The sequence below is a fragment of the Mastigoproctus giganteus genome, chromosome 14 (assembly GCF_048544385.1).
Source record: "Mastigoproctus giganteus isolate SK-2022 chromosome 14, ASM4854438v1, whole genome shotgun sequence".
NCBI classification, from domain to species: domain Eukaryota; kingdom Metazoa; phylum Arthropoda; class Arachnida; order Uropygi; family Thelyphonidae; genus Mastigoproctus; species Mastigoproctus giganteus.
The window spans coordinates 47968066-47993947 of NC_143588.1; the positions used below are offsets into that span (position 1 = coordinate 47968066).

Here is a 25882-nt window from a genome sequence, read left to right on the forward strand (position 1 = left end):
TTAAAAAGAAAAATCCCATAAATATTATTTTATCATTCGCCAAAGTTGAAACATCTTTAATAAGTCCAGATTTAAAATCGATATTCAAAAAGTCATTAAAAACGGTAAAACAAAACAAAAACAAAATGCAACATATATTAAAGGAACAAATACTAGGTATACTAATATACATAAAATAGTTACTGTACAATTACGTCACATATACACATTTGTGAGGCATGCGTAGTTCACGCTGTAGCTACAACCTATGAGTTATACTGTCCACTTGGGCAGATGATATTTGAAATGTAGCCAGTGTCAAACTGATATGACTGAGGAATATAATTGTCCATGGGGTTCTGTACACGTCTTCAACAGACAAACCAATTGGGTTTTAAAAAGCGAGCAGTAGCAAGTATATGACCAACTCGTTTGCTATTTCGCAATTCTCAAAAATTGTTAATTAAATAATAAAAAAAATTGAGTTCTTCTAACCTTTATGAGTTCGATTGTACTCTTGGCCCATCCTTACATTATTATTGAGCGATTCTGGAAGCGTGAGTCTTTAACTTGCGTTAAAATGGATGAGCAATAATAATGGCCAGATCTTCACATCAGGGACGCTTAGGAACTGTTTCCTCGATCTAGCGTTCTCTGTTGTTTCTTGTGTATTGGCTGTTCACAGTTGGGTAGCTGCTTTGGTACATTCGTCCTGGTCATCTGTTATCATTGTCACTGTCTGGGTAAGTGACATAATAAGGGGGATTTTTTGGATGTCCCGGTCTTCCCATTGTGCCCATTAGTCCTCCGGGGGGTGGTGGAGGCAGCATTTTGTGATGGTGAATTGGTGCCGGAGTCCCAAGAGTCGAATATGGAAGAGCTAATGGATACATTGGATAACAGGTACAGGTACTCGGGGGTGGCTTTAAACAGGTACATTTACCTTGGGCACGCAGTGCCAGAGGGCCAGCTAATGGGCCAGCCGTGTAGTGAGGTCTCGTTCGACGCAGTCGGATAATGCAAATAATAATGATGAGAATGCAGACGAATGCCACAACTCCAGCGACTATGCCAATAATCATTGTATCCACTTTTGTTAAGGAACTTCGTGCTCCACTTGTGGGTCCATGTGGGGTTCGTCTGGTTGTTGTTGGCTGTACTTCATAAATAATATCCGGTGCTCTTCTTGGGGTGGTTGCTCTTCGCGTAGTTGTTGGTAATAACGTTGTAGTTGTTGTTGTGGTATCTCCGCAGATCATTTCTTCTAGTTGTAAGCTTTGAATGGGACGTCCCCGAAGAGTTAATGGTTCGGTGCACGTGAGATGAGTTATACTGTTTTGAGCCTTTCTTTTGGCATCTTGGATCCATCTCCAAAGATATTCGGTATTGCAATCGCAAGTGATTGGATTATCTTGGAGACCCTCTAGTTGTACGTTGATTTGTTTATTGTCCATTATTGACAGCAGTTCCGGGCTGAGACGTCTTATTCTGTTTCCCCTGACGTTCAATGTGATTTTAGAAGAAAGTGGAAGAGGAAGAAATATTTTGTCGGAAAAGGTATTAATTTCCGTATTGGTAAGTGTAATACATATTGTAGGACTATGCATTCCAGCGAATGCAATAGATGACAGCGATTTCAGCTCGTGTCCGTACACGAAGAGTTCATTCAGACGAGAAGAATATGCTTTTTGGAGTTGATCCTGTAGAGACATTTCCTTAATTTCCATGCTTAGATTTTCCAGCCCTGACAACAGCTGAACACACTGCTTACTATCAAAATTTTGGAGAGACTGATAACCGTACATGTGTATAGTTCGGAGTTTTGGGAGGTTATGAAGAGAATCACAATCAAAATTGGTGAGATAATTCAGTTGGGCAATATTCAGCTCTTGTAGATTAGAAAGATGGCTAAAATCTCCCTTTGCGATATATTTTAGTGGATTATTGGATAAATCTAGCTTCTCTAGTTTGGGAATCTTGGACCACACCGCAGCTAGATTGATGCTTAGATTGGGAATTTCATTTTTAGATAAGTCCAGAACTTTCAGCATGTTGGACCTTTGAAATACAACACCGTTAAGAGAATTTATTTCGTTGCCAGAAAGATTGAGCAATTTCAAAAATGGACTTTCTACAATTGGTAGTGCCCTCATTCCAGTGTGGGCCACATGAAGCACACGAACGCTTTTTGGTTCGCCAAATAACACATGATGGGCATCATTTGAAAGTGGATTGAAAGACAAGTCTAATTCCTTAATATTAACTAGTACATCTGCATTAGAAGGGAGGCTGGTAATTCTATTTAGAGAGAGATTCGCCTTCACTAGAAATGAATACTGGCGCTTTAAAGAACTATTTGGAAAATCCCGAAAGTTGTTGGAAGCTAAATTTATACTTTCAAGTTTAAGTCCACTCATTCGGCTGAAGAGTTCGCTTGGTAGAATCGTCAGATTGTTGAAGCTTAGGTCGAGATTAAGTCTACTTATGCCCAAAAAGGTTTTCTCCTCCAGATGAGAAATTTCATTGTTTTTCAGGTTAATCCATTGAAGCTGAGTGGAGTTCTGAAAGGCCTTTTCACCCACTTTGGTAATTTCATTGTCTTGCAAGTCTACCATTCTCAAATTGGGCATGTTGGAGAAGTAAAAGTCGCCAACTGATTGTAGTTTATTTCCTTTCAATCCAATGTGCTGTAGAGAATGAATGGAATTCAATATTTCGTTAGGAAACAGTGTTAATCCATTGTAATTGAGTTTAAGTGTCTTCAGCTTGGAGTGATTGACAAAAGAGTTAGGATATAAATAAGTAATCTTATTGTGACTAAGATCCAAATGCTGTATTTGAGTGGTTTCGCTGAATGTATCTCCTTTGATCATTGTTAGCTGGTTGTTACTTAGATTTAATTCCTGCAAGTTTGGCAATGCTCCAAATGCTTTGGCGTCTAAAGACACCAGTTGGTTGTTACTAAGATCAAGCCGATTGAGTCTGGGGAGATGATGGAAGGCACCCTCCTTAATTTCTTTGATTTGATTTCCACTTAGAATAATATCGCTCAAAGAAAAACTATTAAAAGTTCCTGCTGTAAGATCTGATATGAAGTTGTTACTGAGGTCCAGAGTTTGTAAATTCTTCAAATTCTGGAATAACAAAGGATGAAGATCGCTTAGTTTGTTATAACTGATATTTAAGTGGATGAGTTGCTTCATATCTTGGAATACGTCTTGAAATAAAGTAGACAACTGGTTTCTGGAAAGAGATAAGATCAATAACTTAGAAAAATTTAATTTGGGTAACTGCGCAAGTTCATTGTATCCCAGATCAAGGTAGAGCAATGCATTTTCCAGACCTCTAGTTGTACTTGTAGTAAATTGGTCGATCTTGTTGCCATGTAAATTTAACAATTGCAAATTCACAAAATTTTGAAAGGTTCCATCAGGAATTTCGCTAATTAGATTAAAAGCTAGAGATAACTCTTGGAGGTCACTCACTGGAGAAAGAATATCGCTAGAAATAGCAGCAATCCTGTTGTAATCTACGCTCACTTGTCTTAAATTCTTGAAGGCTATGAAAGCCTCAGAAGGAAAGGTAAGAATACGATTATCGCTAAGGGACAGTCGAGATAAATTGTCCAGTCCAGCAAACATTTTATGGGTTACTTTTCGAACACTGTTGACGTCCAATAACAATACTCTGAGATTTGTCAATCCCGTAAATGTATTTGGAGCGATTCCGAATACTCTGTTTCTTCTTAAGTCAATGTATTCGAGTGAGTTCAATGACGATAAGAAGCTTCCATCTAGCGCTTTGATTTTATTAGAGTGCAAAACCAGCTTTTTAAGCTTAGAAACCTTCTGTAGTGATACCGTAGGGATGGTCTCCAGAAAGTTGTTAGAAATATCTAACGTTACTAAGTTTGATAAACCTTCCAGGGCATCTGGAGTAAGGGACCTGATCCTATTGGAACACAGCAACAGTTCTTTCAATCCTGATAAGTTAATAAATGCCTGATTGTATATAACTCCTATGTCGTTTCTAGAAAGGTTTAGAGTCTGAAGATTAGCCATTAAGGGAAATGCTTCTTGGGATATTTCTACGATGTAGTTATGTTGCAGGTAGAGATGGCGTAGAGAAGTTAGATCTTGAAGAGCGGTTGTCGGAACTTGTTCGATCTCGTTGTTTTGCAAATGAAGTTGCTAGAAAACACAAAAACAGGGGTATCAGAAAAAGAGGTAAACTGCAGGTTGATTTAGAATTAGACCAAAAAACAGAGAATTAAAAAAAATTAAATGTAAGTGAATAATGAAGATTATTTGATTTATAAATGTCCAGCATTTTGAACATAAATTCTAGGGTTTAAGGGAAAAAAAACTTTCTGCAAAGTTTTTTTTTTTTAATTAAACTTAAAAATTTATACCAAAAAAGCAATATTAACTCCTAAGAAGAGATGCTGCTTGAATGCTATAAATCAATAGTTAATAACACACACTGAAAATTGCAGTCTAACTTGAAAAACTCTAATATAAAACGTTCAGATCTTTGGGATTCCTGCTGCTTTCTTGTTTTTCGGTTGTTCTGGATGTAATCAATTACGTTCTGATGCTGTGGGCTGTCATTACATCTCGATTCTCTTTCAATCTAAGCGACTGCATCCAGTTGTTCTTCTCATAAATCTTATTTCTAAGGCGGTTATGCTTCTTTCATCTTGTTTTTTTTGCATTCATCATTCACTGCAGTAGGTAACATACTGGTCTTTCCAAGGTCTTATAAATCCTTAATCTTGATGCATCTCTCGACAAGTAAGAGTTTATAAACCTGATTGGCAGTCCCTGTTTTCCTGTTGACATTTGTTATTTTATCATAATATACCGTTTATGGTTATGAAATTATTTAGATGAGCACGTAGCGAATGCACACCCACATACATTGGGGGGCAAAATTTTCTGACACACTCAATGCCCACTTTAAATAGAAAGGAACCCTATTCAACAATAATATTGAGTAGGGCTCCTTTTTACTGAACATGGCAGCCAATCGTGTTTCGAAGGATTTCACTAATCCTCATTAACATGATAATACATGATGACTCAATGGTTTCGCATTTTTGTTGCCATATCCTGACTCTTCTATTAGCATGATGCAGTAGTGAGCAAGATTAGTGACCACTAGATCCTTTTCCACTCAGTTAAAGTTCATTTCTGGTTCCACAGCCTACTGTAGGAGCTCCTTCCTGTAATATGCAGACAGCAATAATGGAACAGCTTAGACGGTGCAATACCCGACACGCGTGGATGCCCCGCTGTTTCCTGATTGAAATAGGCGAAAAACTCAGGGAGAAAAACCATGCTACCCTCGCATTGAATCCACTAACTCAGACATGTTGAGAAAAAAGCCCACAAAAATTCCTCACGTCATCGACGAGATTCGAACTCAGGTCTTTTCCACCCAGTGTGGGGAGGACGACGATTATATCAACTGTGCCACCGCCAAAGAGCCTTCTATGGTGAAACGGAAACTGAAATCAATAAATTTCATAACCACAGCATTTGTGGCCTTTTGTTTTCTTCATATTCCAGTTACATTCCATTTAAATACAACTAAGTGGTTAATAAAGTACCAACAGGCTCGTTTTTATTTTAGCCATTCAGTATCTAACGTTTAAAACTTGAATTGGTATTGTAGTATTTAAAAAAAAAAGTCTAAAAACTTCTTGCATTGTACAAAATAAGGTCTGTCGTCCATATTAATCTGCGAGATTGCAATTAAAAATAACGCGTGAAGCAAGATATCAAAATCGTGTTTTCTTGATTTCAGGGAAGTAGGTGGTAGGATAACCTCGTATCCTGCCAATAAATAAGCTAAGTAGGTGAAACCTTTCGCGAATTAGCAATGCAGGAAATGTAGAATATTCTTAAAGACCGGTTTCACCCATTTATTTAATCTCGAATTTATGGGCGAGATAACAGTGACAGAAAGGATGTTTCAAAAGTCAGCAATAGCTAACCTCTGTTCTTCTTTTACGCTGATTAGTTGGATGGTAAAAGCGGTTAACATCTAGTGGTTTGAGCAGAGATATGAAATGCAAAGAGTGCGTGCGAATATTTTCGCCTTTTTATGGATTTTGAGAAACTTAAATTACTTGATTTCAGATATTTATTTATGACATAATCAAATAGAGCAATATGAGCTTCATTTTTTGTTATATCAATCAGAGTCTACACTTCTTCCTGAGACGGTAGGATGTTCCAGGGAGTTAATATATAACCCATACTACTGTATCCTCTGAAATGTGGTCCCCAGCACCGATTTGCTACCACAAATTCATAGCCATGGAATACTGAATCCTAATGGCTGAACGCAGAGCAAATAATCCACCCACCATTTCTGGATCCATTTTACAACAAACTCAAATATGACGTCCTAGAGGTACACTGTTCTCACCAAGAATATGTCCATCCTTGCGAAACTGCCGTCTGGACGAATTGATTATCCCTCTGTTGACGGAATTATTTCAGGAAGTAAAACCAAAGTAACTGAACAATCCACCTTCCTCTCAGAATGACACTCAGAAACTTCTCAGGTCTAAAGTATATGATCTCAGGTAATACCATACAATTCTCTATCTAACAACCTTGAAATAAACTCAGATATACAGAAAACAAATACTTGAAAAAACGTACCGTCAAGCCAACCTATAGGATCTGATAAGCTCAGTCATCGACGAGATTCGAACTCAGGTTTCGAACTCTGCTCTTTTGCTCCCCTAACTCCAAAAGGATAAAATAGTTTGGACTGTCTCCTCCTCGAAAAATTGTATATAGATGTATCTGGACTGTTAAATTCTAAACTGCACCTGAGTAATAACTCCAGCATTGCTCCTGGCACTACACATTTGTTAATTAGATTCATATATTATTGTATTAATGATTGTCTGTACAAAAAACACTATAACGATTATACATGTTATTATGTAACCATACAATGGCTTTTGTAATTAGATCTGTTGTTCCTGATAATGTACACTCCTCTAGCCTGCAGGCTGTTCAGGGGCGAACCAATATGGCTAATAAAGTTGATTTAACAACAATAACTGCAGGCTCAGCAGCTAGAGCACAAGGATATCAAGGCCTGCCTGACCGAAAAATACTATCAGAGTCTCAAAAGCATACTTAAAGCAAACCTGAACAGAAGCAACACAGTTAAATCCATCAGCTCCTATGCAGTCCCAGTGCTAATATACTCCTTCAGGATCGTAGAATGGACTAACACCGAGCTGTAGGAGATCATGAGAAAGACAAGGACAACGATGAACAAGAGCCGCCAACACTACTTGAAGTCAGCCATGGACAGGGCCGGCCACAAGCATGTTAACTGTTTCTGTCGAACAGGGCCTCCCCGCTCAAATGGTTAAAATAATAATATCATCCACAGATTTTCTAGAAATTATTTCTTATAGTGTATCCTTCTGCGATTGGATTCTTACAGCAGGATAATGTGCCATATCACAAGGCCAAAATTGTACAGACCTGATTCCAGGAACATGAGAGTAGAGTGAATTCAGCGCACTACGCTGGCTTCCCGGTCACCAGATCTCAGTCCAGCTGAGCACTTGTAGCAGCTGAGGTGGAAGGAGCTCTTCAGAGTAGAGATCCACTACCATCTAATTTGTGACAACTATGGGAAGCGATAAAGTGAACATGGCCCTACATCGCTGGGCGTGCTTCTGAGACCTCGTTGAGTCCATTCCACGCCGAATCCAGGCTATTCTGAGTGGTTAAGGGATGGGGGACCTATTCACTATTAGGCAGTGCACTTAATAAAGTGGCCACTCAGTGCATATAATAAGAATAATCAGTATATAATGGGGTGCGTAATGTATATTAGTATTAAAGTTTCTCAAGCGTGTGCTCATCACTCTAAGTGTATTATGACTGTAGAAGTGTGTGTTCGCGGGAAGATTTTCATGTTGTGTGGGATGAAAACCCCGAAATAGCTGAAGGGAGAAATTCCTATATCCTCTACCTCAGATCGGCTAACTACAACTTCAAATGAAGAGGACTTCAGAAATTCTCCAACTGTCGACGGTAGAATTTCTGAAGGCTCTTCTTTAAAAAAAAAAACACATTATTAATTTCCCAAAATAATAATCCACCATTATACTCTACTCTTGAAATCGTATTAAAGGAAGGCTTGCCTTAACTATTAAAATAAATAAAAATGTATACAACTGTACCTGTAGGCTGACAAGGTCTTTAAAAGTCCCGCTCTCTAAAATGCGAAGTTCATTTGATGATAAATCAAGAATGCGTAGTTTCGTCAGCCGTTGAAACTCAGTAGAGAAGAACACAGGATGGAGTTGATCCCCAAGGCGATTATTGGCCAGATAGATACCTTCCACAGTGTCTTCGATGCCTTCAAAAACTTTTTCCGTTAGTCTTCGAAGGAGATTATGACTGAAGTCAACAGTTCGGAGAGGTATATCGCTAGCGGTGAACAGCTGCGCCTCGAGATTCTGTACTCCCGCGTGTCTCTGGATAAAAGAATGGATCCGATAACGATGAGGTAAGACAGGGAAATCTTTTGCGAAAGATACGTAGTCACAATTCACCACTGTCCCGTTGTTAGCATCTAGAGAACACATACAGGGCAACTTCATATTAAAAACCTTTTCGCAGGCGATTTCCTTCTGGCTGTGTCCCGATTTGAGAAGAGAAAACAGACAGAGCACTGCCAGCAATGCCCTCTTTGTTGACTCCATCTGCAACAGAAATTAAATAGAAAAAAGAAACAGTTAAATACTACAGTATAAAAAGTAGCTTTAATTCAACACAGTTCCAAAAATTTATCTCATTTAGTGTTATAATACACTGCCATACCAAAATATTACAGAATGTTGTTATAAACGCGTCAACGTTCCTAAAGTAGATACAGCAGCAGAAGTAGCAATCCACGTTAGACAATCCTCCATATAAACTTATTATAAAATACTTGTAACGGTACTTTATGGTCGTTTCATAAACAGTCGGTTTGAATATGATATACTGATGCCTAATGGCCTTAGTTGCCCCGGAACATACTCTGAGTAAGTTCAGATTTATGGTGGTTTGGATTAAAAACCCGAGTATTTGGGAGGAAAAAAAGCATCAACTTCGGCCAGAGACAGGAATCCAATATAGTGTTGGAGAGATCATCGATGCTATTCCTGATATTCGGGAATTATACTGCGATAAATATACAGTAGAGTCCCTGTTATGTGAAACAATTGGGATGGAGGGTATTTTTATAATTAACTTTTTCGGATAATCGAAATTGGAACCAACACATTCCTTCAGCAAGAGAAAACGATAATTATGGCTGCCTGGAATTTGTTGTTATCAAGGATGCTGGTTGGTAATTAAAGAAAACATTAATCTTTGCCGTTTCACCCTTAAAAAATTAAGAAACGTGAATTGTATTCTAATAAATTACACGAGTGGCTGGGTCATGATCCAGCTTCCTACGGACTGATCCCACAAATAAAAGTGACGTCAGCGTATGAGCATCAAGTGAACTGAGTTATTTACAATTTTATTTTAAGGAGGAAAACCACGCAGCATTTTATTGTAAAATTATACGACGGACGAGCCTTATTCGCAGTAGGAATTCTCTTATAGGTCAAGGTCACGTTAGAGTTATGCTAATAATCCGAACTTTGAATACATGCGTGGGTATGATGATAGCAGGATCTTTCATACTGCCCCAATTTAATTGTACCAAAGCATCCACAATCGTGCAAGTATATGGTAAACCCGATAACAGCCTACCTTAAGTAAACCAGCCCTGTAGACCACGCAATTCCGTCGTGCGTCTATTAGGTTACCACACCCTCGTACACCAAGTATTTTGATACTCGGTTCCGTATTCGGTTTACCATGACCAGCTCTAATGTTAGTCACTAACGCATAAGGCAAAGCAGACTCCACCTTGGCAGACTTCGATCCATGAAGAGGAAGTAGCTGAGAGACTCCGTTCACAGCAGCAGTATTTCGAAAGCAATTTTATTTCGTAGGAGAGTAAGTAGGAGTGGAAGAGCTTTAGTAAGAGAGGATGGGGGGGGGAGAATAAATTTATCCTTTGCAATTTCCACCATTGAATCCTGGATACCCACGGGACAAATTATAAAAAAATGTATATATAAAGCGTACACTGAAATTTAATAAAACTGAGCATGCGCCGACACACTGTTCATCAAGATGGTCGAAAACTGAATTCTTCATAAATTATACCTACTTCCTGATTTGGTACTGTCCTAATTAGCTTGCATAAGGCAATGTGCGCGCGCATACTGTTGACACTTTCCATAAACATTACAGCAAAGTCTGTGAGGAACCAATTTTGAGTAAATTACTTGGTCAGCCAGGTGGAGTCATTTCATGAGCTGGAAGTAATTGAGTTTATTCGACCATAGAAAGTTCGATGGTCGGTCGTCCGAGGGCATTGGACGATTGACCCTTACATGTGACAACTTAATGCATTTAAGTTATTGGGTAATTGGAGAACTATTTTATTTTTTATTTGCAATTACGTACTGTAAATTCGCGTGTCATTCACAGGAGTTAAGAGTCCACGTCATTCGTATAGAGGTCAATTATGACTGATCGTTCAATTTTTGAAGAATAAACAAATCGATTTTAATTCAGGTAAAATTAATAAACAGAACACGTGCATAGGCAATCGATAATTCTTCGTTTGATAAATAATTCGAAAATTATCTAATTTTTTTCTATTAATCAGAAGCTTTGAAATCCTCGGGTATGCAAAGACACCTAGTGACAGACCATTTAAAAGTTTGATCATAATTTAAGGTACTGTATTTTTGACTCTTCCCTCTCTCAATAAACTGCTTGGTCAGCGTTCTATAAGCGGGTAATCCTCCAGCGTTACGTTCAACCTCAGCGTTTATCTACGACTGGAAATTATTTACTCGCAAGCGTAGCGTAACGTTCCATTGGCAACTTCTTCTTCTGTAAATAGAGGCACGAAAAATGCATTAAAGAACAGGAACGAATACGCAGCTGACCCATGACGAGTACTTTTGTAAGTGATGTTCCGAGGTTAAGGTATATATTCACAATTTTCCACGTGGCAATGTTTGCTGTTAGTGTTCATGCAGCTAATATGTACATTATAAAAAGTTTCGTTATTAAAAAGACAATGAAAACAAGCAAAGTTTTGTATTTTATATTATTTAAACAACTAAATTAAGCGTGCATTATTTCGTAGGTATTACATTTTATGTCTTCTATGAATTAATATTTATATTTAATTTTTAATAAGTTGCTGAAACAACCGTTTAATGCGCTACAATCGCATTTATCAAGCCAGTTTACTCAGGCGACATCTGGAGACAGTCATATTAAACATAAAAGAGAACTGGTCATTACCATAGTAACCGCTGAGTAGTTGGCTGCCATTGTTTTCTTGTTGCTTCACTGGCTAAGGCAAGTAGTGTGGATAAATACTGATAAACTGAATATGTATTTAAATGTTGCATAGCGAAAAAAACAATAGGACGAATAAATACGTTGTAAAGTTATGCAAAATTTACTTCCGGTTTCTTTCTTTAAAATGCTATTTATCAACAAAAGCTTCTGATAATCAGCGAAACAAGGGCATGCGCATTCAATTCAAATCTTAGTGATAAAACTCCAATTACATTCGATTGTCTACAGTTTATATTTATTTTAAAATAAATTTAGATACGTTCGCGTCGATAGGTAGAAATTTATTTATTTATTTTGATGTAGTTTTTATTATCATATAAGTCATGAGAATTGACTTTATCGTAATAAGAGGAGTGGTCTGGGGAAGTTGACCTATTTTATAGTAAAAGCATTCTTTGGCTGGGTGGCCTACACAACGCCCTCTAATGGAAAGAAATATTTTTATTGTTTCCTAATTACTGTTTAAATACGTTACCAACTTCAGTGGCATATGTTTTTTTCTTTTACTTTCGTAGTATAAGCGAGGGCCTCAAAAATTTGGAACTCTCCCTCAATAATCGGCCTTCGTCGTGAGCACGTGGTCCGATTAGGAAGGTTGAGAGTTGCGCCTTATAAAAACCGGTCTCCTACACGTGAATGGCAAACTTATATCACTGTTGACCCCTCTGTGGAATTTCTGCACACTTCCGGATATTGTAAATCAAATAGGTCGCAAAGATCCACTGCTGAAGCAGCCATAGCAACCTTCGTAAATACCCATTTTATTTGGTTAACTTCCCCCTAGAGTTGTGAATGAACTCTTTGTATAGCAGGGGTCGAAATGGAAGACTTTTATGGAACAGAACGTTCGTTAGTAAAATATCTTATTTTTAATAATCAAGTATGCAAATGTCATTACTGATGCATGACGAACCGGAACATTTCCGGTGGGCTCTGTTCCATTTCGAGTCACGCCTTCGTATTAATAGTACTTCTGATGTAAAGCAGGAGTACATTAACACGAAACGTTAAGGTCTTTTTTTTGTTTTTTAATTTACTTTTTGTTGGAGGATAATTATTATTCTTATTTTTATACTTTGCGATTGAATATATTGAACAAAAATGCATGCTGTGAAGTTCGAGGGGGAACTAAAAAAAAAAAAAAACTCGCAGTTGACAGGATTCGAACCTGCGCGGGGAAACCCCAACGGATTTCGAGTCCGTCGCCATAACCACTCGGCCACAACTGCACGTGCTTGATTCTTCTTGTTTACAAATACAGTCTAATTAAAAACATGGTAGGAGTATGAGAATTAAATAATTCGATTAAAAGCATTGAGTTCTTGGCATTTATGCGCATCCGCAAGCTTACAAAAAATTAATAATCGAATTAACAAATATATATATACATAAAGCATTAATATAGGTAATAAAATACAATATAGATTTTAATATTATTATTATTAGCCATATTGTGCAAGGTTCATATTGTGCAAAATTCCCGAGTTACCCTGAAAGAGAAGAATGATGATATCCAGCTCAGGACACTGGGTGCGCTAAGCCCATACTCACCAGATGTGAGCCCCTGGGGTGATATAAGAAATCAGGGACTCACATGTGGTGAGTATGGGCTTGGCACACAAGGGTCCTGAGCTGGATATCATCATTCTCCTTCTTGGTGATTCCCTCCTACTTTTGATTCTCTCTCTCTCTCTCTTTCTACGAATTTTTTTATTTTTATTTTTTGGCTGGTGCAGCAAAAGCCTTAGGCTTCTTTGCACAATATGGCCAATAATAATAATTATTATTTACGAAGTAGTAATTTAAAACTTAATTAATTATTATTATTTATTGGCTTTATAAATTTTAAATTAAATTAACTGAATATTTTCACACAACTTTAAAATTACGCTTTTAACTCTTTCGTTCATTCATACAGCGACATGACTTTCAAATTTTTGTCTTACTTTTTCATAGTGCTTCAAATGTTTCATTGGTTACTTTTATTTATTATTATTATTTTTTTTAAATTCTTTTTACCCGCTTCTCCCCCAATTTACGAAGACGGATCTAAGGAGCTGAAACAGGTTTGCCGGACGGGGAGTGTTCGTTTAGACTTGGCATCCGGTTCTGACATTACACACCATCTTTGCCGCCCCGCTTGATCAATGAGCCGGTCATCTGTAATTGGTGTGTACCCCGGCTGGAGAATGAACACAGCAAAACACAACTTACAACAGTCTATCTGCGAAAGTAAAAATCTTCTAAAAAAAAAAAAAAGGAGCTACTTTAAGTAGTTTTTTAAGGAATAAATTTGTTTCATTCGTAAGGCGATTAAAAATAAAAATTATTTTACTTTTAGAAACTTATTTCCAAATCTATTTTCTTTCTATTTTTCCCCTAATAGAAATATAATGTTAATATATAAGAAAGAAGATCATTATTTTTGTTTTCTGAAAAATTGGTATAATCAAATTTTGGAATATCGATAAAAAGAAAGAGAGAAAGAGTCAGTCCTGGGAAAGGACTGCGTAGTTTTTTCTACCGGAAACTGATTTTCCTTTTCTTTTTTTCATCAAGTAAACTAAGCAAAATTGACTGTAGAATTTATAGACATAATAATTGATTAATATACTCGGGAATAAATCTAACTGTTATGACAGCTTTTATGTCTTTCCACCAGTTGACATATGGTACAATGTACTAGATCTGGTACACTATTAGCTGTCAGTTAGACTGCGTGATATATATTTTCACAGACACGATAAATTTAAGTAATTTATTAATGGTTTATTAATTTGTAAACTGGACTAGTATATTTTAATCCTTTCATTTCCAAAAAAAACTGTAAATTCAAAGCCATTTCGCCTCCTCAACTTTTTGAACAAACCTCGTAGAGTAACTTTTGCTGACGATAGCACATTGCATTCCACCTTCCAGTCTGAGAAACCTGGTCCTGCTCAAACAGCTTCAACTTCTCGAATATCCACTACCAATTCCTTAAATGCTGATCTCCAGTGGGCAAAGACAACTTAGTTGATTCTAATCCTTCTAAAACTCAGTCCTGTCTTATATCTCGCAGAAAAGATTCTTCTGCTCCTATGCTTATCTTCGATACCACTCCGATTTCTAGGCAAGATGATATATCTCTGTTGGGGATTACCCCGACTTCTAATCCCTCTTGGCACAAGCACATTACAAATATTGCTTCCTCTGCATCTAAAAACTTGGTTTTCTCTTTCGCTCTCGGCGTTACTTTTCTTCCAAACAGCTGTTCACTCTGTACAAATCTCAAATCCGCCCTACCATGGAATATTGGTCCTACATCTGGGGCGGTGCTTCCAAAACCTCTCCCAGGCTTCTAGATTCCATTCAAAAGAAGGCAGTTAGATTAATTAATGACCCATCTCTAACACAGACTCCCCATTTTCTGTTTCTGCTGCATGCCTTTTCTATAGATACTTCCATGGGCACTGTTCTTCTGAATTCGCTTCTATAATTCTCCTCTTCCAAACCAGTCCGCACACGTGCCGCAACCAATCAACATCCTTTGACTGTCCAACTTCAAACTCATGGAACCAACTTTCCTTCAACTTCCGTTTTCTGGAACAACTTGCATACGTATTTCCTGAAAATTGCAATCTATAGAAGTTCAAGTCTAATGTCAACAAGTATCTTCTCTCATCTTCTTAACCTTCAACCCATGCATGGTACTAAGTACTACAGGTTCTAATACCTCTCCTGTTTGGGATTCTCATAAATAAAATAAAATAAAAAAAAACGAATTAATTTGAAAATGTACCTGTAGGGTTTGTCAGTCTAAGATTGTATGATAATACCTAGCAGGACATTAGGAATATGAAGAAATAAGCTTTCTTAGCCCATTTTAAGAATATTTATGGATGTTTCTACTACAGGAGGACTGACAGTGAGATTTATTAGTGGTTATACTATTTACGTTAAGAAATAAGAGAACAAAATTTCGACCATAAAACATGACTACTTATCACCAAGTCTGAAACGACCCAATTTTTGAAAACAAATAAAAATAGCGACACACAAGACCCTGTATCGGCTTTAACTCAAAGATATAATTCCTGCTGTGGCATCTCTCCAACATTTACCCTATTCTGTGTACCAACAATGAAACCAGACCATAAATGAATTGGTACCTGCTTTAGGTGTCTCCCTTTGTAATTCGAACATGCTCTTGTTCAAACAGGGTGTATTGTAGAAACACGAGAATAGTGGCAGTTTCTTTGCTCTAATTACAATACACATTTATTTCATTTTTCTTTTTTACAAGTTAATTGTTCGAACACCAGGACATATCTATTAAAATCCGGGTTAAGGCTTCACTGCACCGATGGAGGGGGGTCCACATTTTTAAATGTATTAATCCTAAATAAAGATATCTTAGAATGAGGTGGAAGTGTTCTGCTTGGGTTGCTCTGTAAATTGCTTATGTTGAATAGAGTACAAGCAGATTGTTGATTTTTGCTACGTATTGGAGAGAGAATTTATGGAAGGAAAGATAGAATTACGTGTTGGATTTTGTAGATTTTTTGAAAACCATAAAATTAAATGTATCCCTGCCCTATCTAGAATGGAATGAATTAAAAGTCACGTAATTTTGAAATAAAAAAAAACGAATTAAATCTAAAAATTAATAAAATGTAAAATTAGGAAAAAATTAATAAATTTAAAAAATTAAATTAGGGAAATTGTAATGAATTTAAAAAATTAATTAATAAATAAATTATAAAATAAAATTAAACTAGAAAAATAAATAGAAAAACATAAAAATACATGAGAGCATTTATTAAAAAAGTAGAAAAAATAACACTGGGAAAAATTATAAAAATAAAGTAGAAATTTTTAATTTTAAACGTATATTTAAAAATTATCTAATGACATTAAAAAACGGTAAAACAAAGGTCATAACCAGTGCGAAACTACATTCTTCAGGAATAAATTCCATAGTATTTAAAGCTTACCAACAGCTGTCTCTAGATTTTTTTTTCTGGTATCGTTATCTATGGAAAACAAACATTCCTCTTTGACACCTCTTTTCCATGAGAAATCATTTAAAATACTGGCAGTTTTTCTACCAGCTCCCACTACATCGTATTGAACACAGCGGTTCAGGGAACCTGGCAGTGTTTACGAACGCAAATGAAGTGGAAGACCACCACTGTTAACACCTGACGTGCATTGGAACGGCTGACCGACTCCCAGACGGAAATCGTTACGGCATTATCACAGCAGTTAATGTCGTATTTCGTCGCACATAAGGCAGTGCAAGTTCGTGTACACCCATACGGTATCGTGCCACTCTTTGGACAGAAGTTTCACGAACCCGCATTTGCAATCATGAGGCCCACAAATTAGAACCTATTGATCATCACCTTGATCGTGAGGAAGTCTAGGCTTTTAGTTCGATTTTCATAGACAGCCAAAGTTAAGAAAGCGGTAAAATGATTGGTTTCCCCCATTGAAAAACTAGAATTTTTTATCCCGCAAAACAGATAAAGCGACCATAGAACACACAATTTATAAACACTATACGTTAATGTCACGTGGCTAGAGTTACTTATTCAAAAAAAAAAAAAAAAATAGTGAGAGATTCCATGCTTCTGTACAACTTTCAAATACCGGAAATTGTTTATTCTAAACTTCCCGTAACGATTTCGAAGGACCCTATTTCTTATCTTCTTAACTATTCATCTTATTTATTTTGAGACATGTTAACTCACTCACGTGACAATCAAACGTTCAAATTCAGCAAGTTTAAGAGAAGAGGCAGTAGTTCACAACAAATTTTACTCACATGTTTTAAAGCCACCATGGATAACCAGTTTTCGTAGAAAACACGACTTAGCTCAGGGTCCTTTTGCACGCCTCTGTATGCTACAAACGAGGTCAGACATACCGCGCATATTTTCCGAAGCACATTACAACCGAGTCAACCTCTAGTGTTCTCCTACGACTTTGTCGAAGGAGAACTCTACTCATCAATGGCGTTTAGATAATACCTGAGTCGGCTGATTGCTCTGTAACATCTATGATCGGGAAGCTGTGAAGGCCAAGATAGGACGCATGCCGTACGTTGGCCTCTTTTACTGATATGAGGTTGCGGAAAAGATTACTACTTTGATTGCGAGAGATTATTCGTCCCCTACGGCTATGGGGATGAGGGAGGGGGAATGCTACTCGTCTGCCATACTACATTCTTTGTCGCTTCATTACAAACAGTAATTGTAGACTTCAATAAGTTCTCACCGGTCCTGGAAAACAGTGCCACAAGAGGCAAATGACATTTACAAAGTGTTATTTCCCACGCAAACGTCCAATAAATAGCTGAATTTCACGATAGTGATGTACTTTATACAAGGGCCGGACAAAAACCAGACGCCTACTAGTCATCGGCGATTAGAAATAACACTCTGGCGGCTGAGTCCGAAATATAAATCCTAAATCTCATCTTTGTAAATTTTTTATTAATTCATTTTTATTGGAATTTATTTCGTCTGGAAGACTCGTATGTATTCATTCAAACGATCGGTTTTCCCCCCTACTCCTTTGACGTCATATTCATTGTTTTAGGGGCTCTCTTGAAGGATCAGTGACAACAGTACATAAAATATGACGTCACTTTTCTTTATTGTCCTAATCCCTGACACTGTCAGCTACAGACTGACAGAAACCATCCCCTTATAAGAATACACATTGTCCTAGGAACACCATTGCCAGAGGCAAAGGCAAATTTCAATAAATAATTTTATATCTATTTCAATGGTGTAATTAATGCAGACCCAGTTTTATCTAGCCTAGTGAGCATTACGAATAATTTTCTGTAGGTTCTTATGTAGACTACGTACATCCCCCTATGGGGGTTACTATAAACCCCCCAAAAATGCAAAAATTCAGACTACGAATCATCCTCATTTCAAAAGGTATCATGGAATGACAGAAACTTAAGATGTGCGCATGCCCAAAATCTCTGATTAAATTATATATATATTCAGCAGGTATATATATATAAACTTTTTCTTTTTATTCATTATTATTATTTATCGTTCTCAAAATCGTCACAGACTGATGATGTATTTAAGTATACTTTTGTTTGTTATGCGCATCACTAATTTAATAGTGTTTATACGTTAATAAAAAAATAGAAGTGTTATGCGTGAAAAGTTATGGATAACAGTATGCATTTACAATTCAAATATATCGGCCCGTTCTGTTTTCTTTAGCGCGTGCCACGTGACTCACATTTGCGTCATCTACATAAATTTACCTTGTTTACATTCGAAACAGAATCTGCGCATGCGCCGATTGCGAGTTATGAATAAATTAACATATAAAATGAAATGAGATTAAGAGAACACAGCAGAGTATTTTCACGCGGCTGAGTTAAGAAGTGGAGATTACCTGGACGCAATCAGGCGTTATGTTTTATTATATGCAAAAATAAACTAGGAAGTGCCATCTTTCTACAGAATAGTTAACGAAATATCTAGATAATTTAGCAACCTATTTTCCCACACAGACAATACAGCTGTTCGGGAAACACATTTTTCTTAATGACATCAAAAGTCTCGACTGCGGCTAATAATAAGAGATCGTTCATTATCTCACGGCATATTCATTACCTTAACACTGAGAACTTTTAGAGAAAACCAGGAACTAAGGATGTCACCTTTTAGGATCTTCATCACGCAACAGTGAGTTAAGAGACTATTTGTTGAATGAGATCGTCAGGAAGTTTAAGTGGCCTCGAGCAGGGCTATCTTGCGTGTCGCTCTGACAATCAATCAGAAGATGCCAGATGGAGTGGAGAGCATTCTAGCGTGTAGCCAAAATGGCCCTTTTTTTTTTACAGCTGTTTTTGTTAGGGAGTTATTCCATAAGCAGCTGTTCCGTGTAGAAACACGTCAATACGTCATTCGGCTTGTGCCCCAATATTCATTTTTCTTTCAGTTCTGCATTAGTTCTTGAATTTTGGCTATCCAGAATAACTCTGTGTCACTTTTTGGCTTTAGTAGCTGTATGTATTATTTTTTTGACTCTTGTTTATTAAAAATAACTATAATCACCAAATTTAGCCAAATAATCAGAGGCACTCCTGATTTAATTCAAAACATCACGTGATTGTTATAGAGAGAATTTTATTGTGGAAAAAGGATTATTTCTCTAATGCTATAAGCTAAAACACGCAAATACAACCATTCAGTGACTGGAGACGTTTCTGCATTATATATTGAATGTCGTCATCATGGCCAACTGAAAATAATAAACTCAAGAATTACAAGCACAGAAACGAAAACTGTTGTACCACTTCTCTCAATGAATTAAAACTGCAATAATAATTAAAATATGTCTTTAACTTTATTTAAAAAAATATTTTTTTGTAATTGGTCAGTGGTGTCCAAATTCGTAAAATTCCAACGAAAGTTTCGAAGGCATCGGCAGCTCAATGATGACGTCATCGATCATTTTTGACAATCGTAGATTTAAATTAACCGATAATCCATTATTCCCAAGCCTTAAAGTGATACACAGTACTAAGTCGACAGTGTTCAAAAACAAAAGCTTTCAAACCTTTTACATGTCGCACGTGAGTTCAACGTTTAAAGCAGGCGTTGCCAACGGGGAAAAGAGAGCACGAACACAGTTCCGGCTGCGCTTGAACCAAGGGGTATCAGACGATAATAAGTAATTGCGAACATACATCAAGGTTCGGATGCTGATTCTTCCACTGTGAACAATAGGCGGATGTGGCAACGATACCCCTTCGCTTTATTTTGAACCAGTGATGCGGATCAGGCATGAATTGGGTTAAGTGAAACGCGTGCAGACACTGAGGAGCTAATTTCAAATACCAAAGATGTCACGGGTACAATGCGTAGACTCATCATTAATAAAAGGAAAGAAAAAATTATTCCTCATTCCCCTGAACAGCGACATCTCATTAACTAGCAAAGTATTTGACCTTATTATGGTGAAGAATACTTAAAAACAAAAAAAAAACTAGTAGGAGCAATGTAGTTAGGCTGTCCTAACCGGTTCTTAATTCGGCATAAATGACATCGATGATTATAGGAGCCAAATGAAATTTGAAGACAATTTCATTATTCACACTTCAGGAAATACAGTTCTGCTTAATTTCTTCGCTGAATGAGGACACGAGCAAATAAAATTAACCTTTATGCTCAGTGTGAATATGTTCAACATGATTTTCAGTAGTAAATTTTACGCCCTCGCGATCCTACTTACTTAACACAGTAACTGGAGTCTTTTCTACTTGGTGTGGTAAGGAGGGGGATCCTACTTACTTGACACAGTAAGTAGGATTGCCGTCCTCACCACACCAAGTGGAAAAGACTACAGTTCGAGTCCCCTAACACAGAACTGAGTTTTTGAAGGATTGAAGTTACCTACATTTTCTATATCTCCTGGAAATTGTGGTAGATTTCGAGAAGTTGAAGTTGTTTGTGCCTAGGAAAGTTTCAAAAACTGGAAGGTGGCATGCAGTGTGCTGTCATCGGTAAAACAATATATATAGAATTAACAGTCATCAGAAAAAAGTTGTTAATATACAAGAGGAAAAGAGAGGGAGAAAGAACGGAATACCGTATGGAACTTCATTAGTGTGTTTTCTGAAAGACAGAGTGCTGTCTACCATCACAGAGAAAACTGGCTATCTAGTTTCCAAAACCGAAGACAAGCCATGAGATGAAGCTGTTTTAGAAGACCTGCATACCACGATCAAGAGCCTTAGAAATGTAAAGCAACTGCTTGAGTTTCTCCAAACTTTTCAATTCAATTTGTCCATAGATAGGTAACAAAATTCAGTATATCCCAGTGGATCGGCACTGACGGAAACCATATTGGCGATCGTTGATCAGATGGAAGGCTTTGAGATGGTTTAGGAATTGGAGGGTAATGGATTATTTCTCCATTGCATTGAAAAGAGTAGAAGTTCAGTGGGACAATAACTGAATCGGATGACTTTCCGCCGTTTTTAGAAACTGGCTGGAGGAAGGAAAAGCATCAGTCGAATCAAGAAGTCTAAAAAGACGACATAGAACAGGAGCACAGGTTTTGAGAACAAATGGAGAAACACCACCAGGACGTGGAGCTTTCTTGGCATCAAGATTGTTCAAAATTCTTTTGATATCCTTTTGATGGAACCACAGGAGGCGTTCAGTTCTGCCACGTTGTGAAAAAGGTCCCATAAAAATTCCTCAGGTCATTGACGGAATTTGAACTCAGGTCTTTTCCACTCGGTGTGGGGAGGACGGTGATTATACCAACTGTGCCACCCAGGAGTGCTGGGTTTACTTAGATAGTGTATGCAAGAGTTAGAAGAAAAATAGGATGCTAGTAAGTCGGCTTTATCTTTAACTCAGTTCGCAATAGAACCATCAGGTTTTAACAGAGGTGGGGTACAGATGAGCAAAAGTTGTGGTCAATAGCTTTAGCAAGACACCAGAATGCTCGTCTACCTTTTGGACAAGACGCAAGTTTTGTACTCTTAGCCTGTTCAAAGTCTAGTTTGGACTGATTAATAACTGCTTTATAATTGTTGCGAGCTTTGGTGTAGGCAGAAAGTGAACCTGGAGATTTGGGTGCAAGCCAGTTACGATATACCACATTCTTATCTTAAACAGCTTTAGCGTATTTATTGGGAAACTAAATTTTAGATAAAGGATGAGATATTATCATGGAGTGTGGAATAAAGGATTTCATCCCTACGAGAATAAATTCTCTAGCACAATCTGAGCAAACATTACGGTCGAAAATTTTAAAACAAACCAAAAGAGGAACAGAAATCACGCGGGTCATTCCATTTCGCATTCTTGTAAAAACAAATTACAAAATGGCCATGGAAGACAGATACTCCAGTGGAGAAGAGACCATCACCAAGTTACGACCTGAGGTGTCTAGAGGATCACTAATACTAGCCGTGTACTTAGAAGGGTACTTGTGAGGAAAGATCAAGAGTGTTGAATGTGTGCTTAGGATTGTCTGATATCCCGGTAGGAAAATGAGCACGTTGTGTTAGATCATTAATAATCGCAAAAGCCTCAGCATCTCAGCCAACTGGGTCTGTGTATCCAGGACCTGGTTGAGACGATTGAAGAATATTGAAGCCATATGGAGTAGTCAACGTTAAAATCACCAATGAAAGTTAGACAGGAGAAATTCGAGTTTCAAAGAAAAGAAGTTCAAAAGTTCTGAGTGATTAGTAGAGTTGGGAGAACGATCAATGGTTTATCAACAAATACTAAGATAACATTGATCTGTTATCAAATCAGTTATGTTATTAATATTGATTAACCCTCTGCCAACTGGTTGCTCTGTTTGTTAGACAAGTTTACCGATGACTTAAACGTTAGTCGTGTTTGTGTGCATGCGTGCATTTTGAACATATAACGTATTTATTTCTTTTCCTTTAAATAATAGGCTGGAGCAGCTAACATTAACTGCATGAGTGATCTTTGTCATATTTTCTAATCTGCCAGAACACACGGGAGGTTTTCAAACGGCTCCTATTACAGGTCAGTGCTCTTACCGGAATGTCACGAATCAGGTAGGATAGTTGAGCAGCAATCTCCACAGAATGAAGTGTATTATTATTACTTTTCATTGCATTCCGAATTCGAAGGATTGCGAGAAAAAGAGGTAGCGCTTCTGAAAGTAAAATCTCGCTTGGACAGGTTACAAAACACTTAATTGGATCATATTTCTTCTGCGTGACACTACGTGGCGCTATAACGTTGAAGATGCGCGTGACGTGTAAAAATATTTTTACATTAATTCTGTTGATTCTTCGGCAACTGATTACAGTTTTAATGGATTTGTTGTGCGTGTTTTTTCAGATATTTTTTTTTTATATATAAAATTTAAAAACTATTTAAGTTTCTTATCAGCTTGGCATTCTAACGTTTCTGCTTTTTCTATATGCAGGTCAGGGTTATTGCGGTTTGGTCGATTATGTCACGCAAAATGGTGACAGACAGAGCTACTAAAGTAATCTCATCATGTGCCTTATTTGATGATGACAGCCAAGGATTTGAACTTTGTGAACTTTACTTAAGGGGTTATGTAGGGTTACGTCATTCAGACGTCTGTTTATCGTTTTGGGAGCTCTTGTTTCCCGGAAGCAACAGGATGGATTAAAGCAGGACAAGAAATGAGGGACATGATTCTAACGTAGTATGATGGATTTAGCACAATTGTGCACTTTATCACACGAAATTTCAGTTGTGCTTTAACTTAACATGGGGAGTCTGAATACTGTTCTATCCTCAGAAATATGCAAATAAAGCAGGCTATAAAAGTGCACACTACAGCAGCAACAATAATTTGTAATCTAAAGTGGTTCAGAAATAATCTTTTAGGTTTTCTCTTTCGTGGAAAAGGTCCCAGTTTGAATATTGAGCGACGCAAAGAATTTTTATGGGATTTTTTTCACAACGCGGCTGAGTTAGTCAGTCTCAGACGAGGGCTGCATAGTATTTTTCTCTAAATTTCTTTTCTTTTCTTTTTTTTCGTCTAGCAAACAGCAAACCGACCATAGAATACAAGCAATTACGGACAAGATATACTGAAGCTTCATAGTCTTAGTTGCTTTGGTGCTTAGCACACGCATAGCCTAATCTAACATTTAATCTTTGATGACATAAGAGACATAAATGACTGGGAGTACGAGCGGTGGATGGTTTTTGGCAGGGTGGTGGACGTACATTTGCAAAACTGAGACAGCCAGAGACTTAAACATGTCAAGGATGGTAATGTCAAGGTTATGGCAACATCAGAAGGAAGGATAGGTGTTTCGAAGGCAAGCTCAGGGTCATCAGGAGTTCCAACATACAAGGAATAATACAAGGATCATATAAGTTCCAGGAGTGAGTCAATTTAAAGAAAACACGATGCTAGAACAAGCTTGTAATATTTTTCAAAGTAATCGCTTTGAGCAGTTACACTCTTGTGAAATCGCTTGTAGAGCATTTGGAAACAATTTTCAGATGCATCTGAGAACTCACCATCTCCAGTAGTCCGAGAAAAATAAATTTAAAAAAATAAGGAGGGGGATAATTTAGCTGAACAACTTTCATGGTTTCGTCCACCGCGCTTATAGTTCTCCAGGTCCTCGCGACCATTCTGGAAAAACACAAGAGCGAGCTAGAGCATCAAACTTATTTTACCACTTCTTAGCTGTCAATCTTACTTTCCCCCTTTTTGAAACAAAATTTAATGTTCTCTCATAGTTCCATCACTTGTTACATTGACAATGTCTCGACCAATACAATAGCTCTAACACCACTACTTGCGAACGACTTACGATACGCAAATAACCTCGTAGAGGGAAGCGATCAAGTAAGTAATAGTAATCGCCATATAGTGCAAGGAAGCCACAGACTTTTGCTGCACTGGCAAAAAAACACCAAGTAGATAAGAAAATACAAATTACTGTATATGCTTCCTTCTTCATCCAGTTGACCTTTGAATTTATTCAAACTGTCAGCCTGGAGTACCTGAGAAGGCCTGTTCCAGCAATCAACGACTAGCTGGCTAAAAGAAAACTTCCTACAATGTAATCTAAACCTCAAGCCCTGTAATTTGAATTTATAGCTCCTAGTTGTGAAATATTGGAGTTCTTGATAATATTTCCTTACCTGCCCTTGAAAATATTTTTTCAGTTTACTTTCGCATTGAAGGAAAACTCTTACAGATTATCAAGACCATTTTGAAGCCAAGGCACTTAATCGTACAACATCAAGAATTCCGTGCAGAATACACCCTCACTTGGGGCATCCCTCAGGGAGATGTTTTATCAGATTTGCTTTTCGCGGTCGCTCTGGAACATTTTCTATCTCAGAATCATAGTTTTATTTCTTATGGCGATAATATTAAGTATTTTGTTATCTCTAACGAAAGAGCCCTTGTGTCCAACGTCAATTCCCACGCCAAAGCTAAGCTTTATAAACTACAAATAAATTTAGATAGGTTTAAGATTTAACTATGACAGGTCCGCACAACTGACAATAAATAATAAGAAGAAAAAGAATAGAATTGTGTTATCTATTAATGGAGCACAGGTTACGAAAGTCAGCACCTACACTGACCTTGGAGAGACGTGGGATGAGGACCTTACCTTTAAAAGGCACTTTCAGAACACCAGAACGAAAACTCTCGCTGCCATTTAGGTGTAAGACAGGAAATAACTGGGATTCGGAACCAACTACATGTAGTGACCCAATACATCCAAAGATGTATCGTTCCTGTTTCCCTATATGCTTCAATTATATGATCCTTTTCCCAAATGTTCCAGGTGAGAAACTTCCTAATATAGGAAGTTTCTCAGCCTGGAATACTACGTGCTCTGGTGGTTGAATAGGATTGCTGGGAAGCCCTTTACAATTTCAAAAGCCATT

At 37.4% G+C, this 25882-nt stretch overlaps 1 protein-coding gene and 1 non-coding gene across 2 annotated transcripts in view; both read right to left on the minus strand.

Annotated features, from left to right (window-relative positions):
- Window positions 1-233: 233 nt before the first annotated feature.
- LOC150075113 (uncharacterized) overlaps window positions 234-25882 on the minus strand; it is a 33431-nt gene continuing 7782 nt past the window's right edge. The window contains exons 2-3 of the mRNA XM_090388930.1: window positions 8207-8731; window positions 234-4169 (exon numbers count right to left, since the gene is read on the minus strand). Of these exons, the coding sequence (XP_090245056.1) occupies window positions 696-4169; window positions 8207-8731 (3999 nt within the window). The 3' untranslated portion in view covers window positions 234-695. The remainder of the gene's footprint in view (window positions 4170-8206; window positions 8732-25882) is intronic.
- TRNAS-CGA (transfer RNA serine (anticodon CGA)) lies at window positions 12604-12685 on the minus strand. The gene has a single exon. It is a non-coding gene; the product is annotated as a tRNA-Ser (tRNA).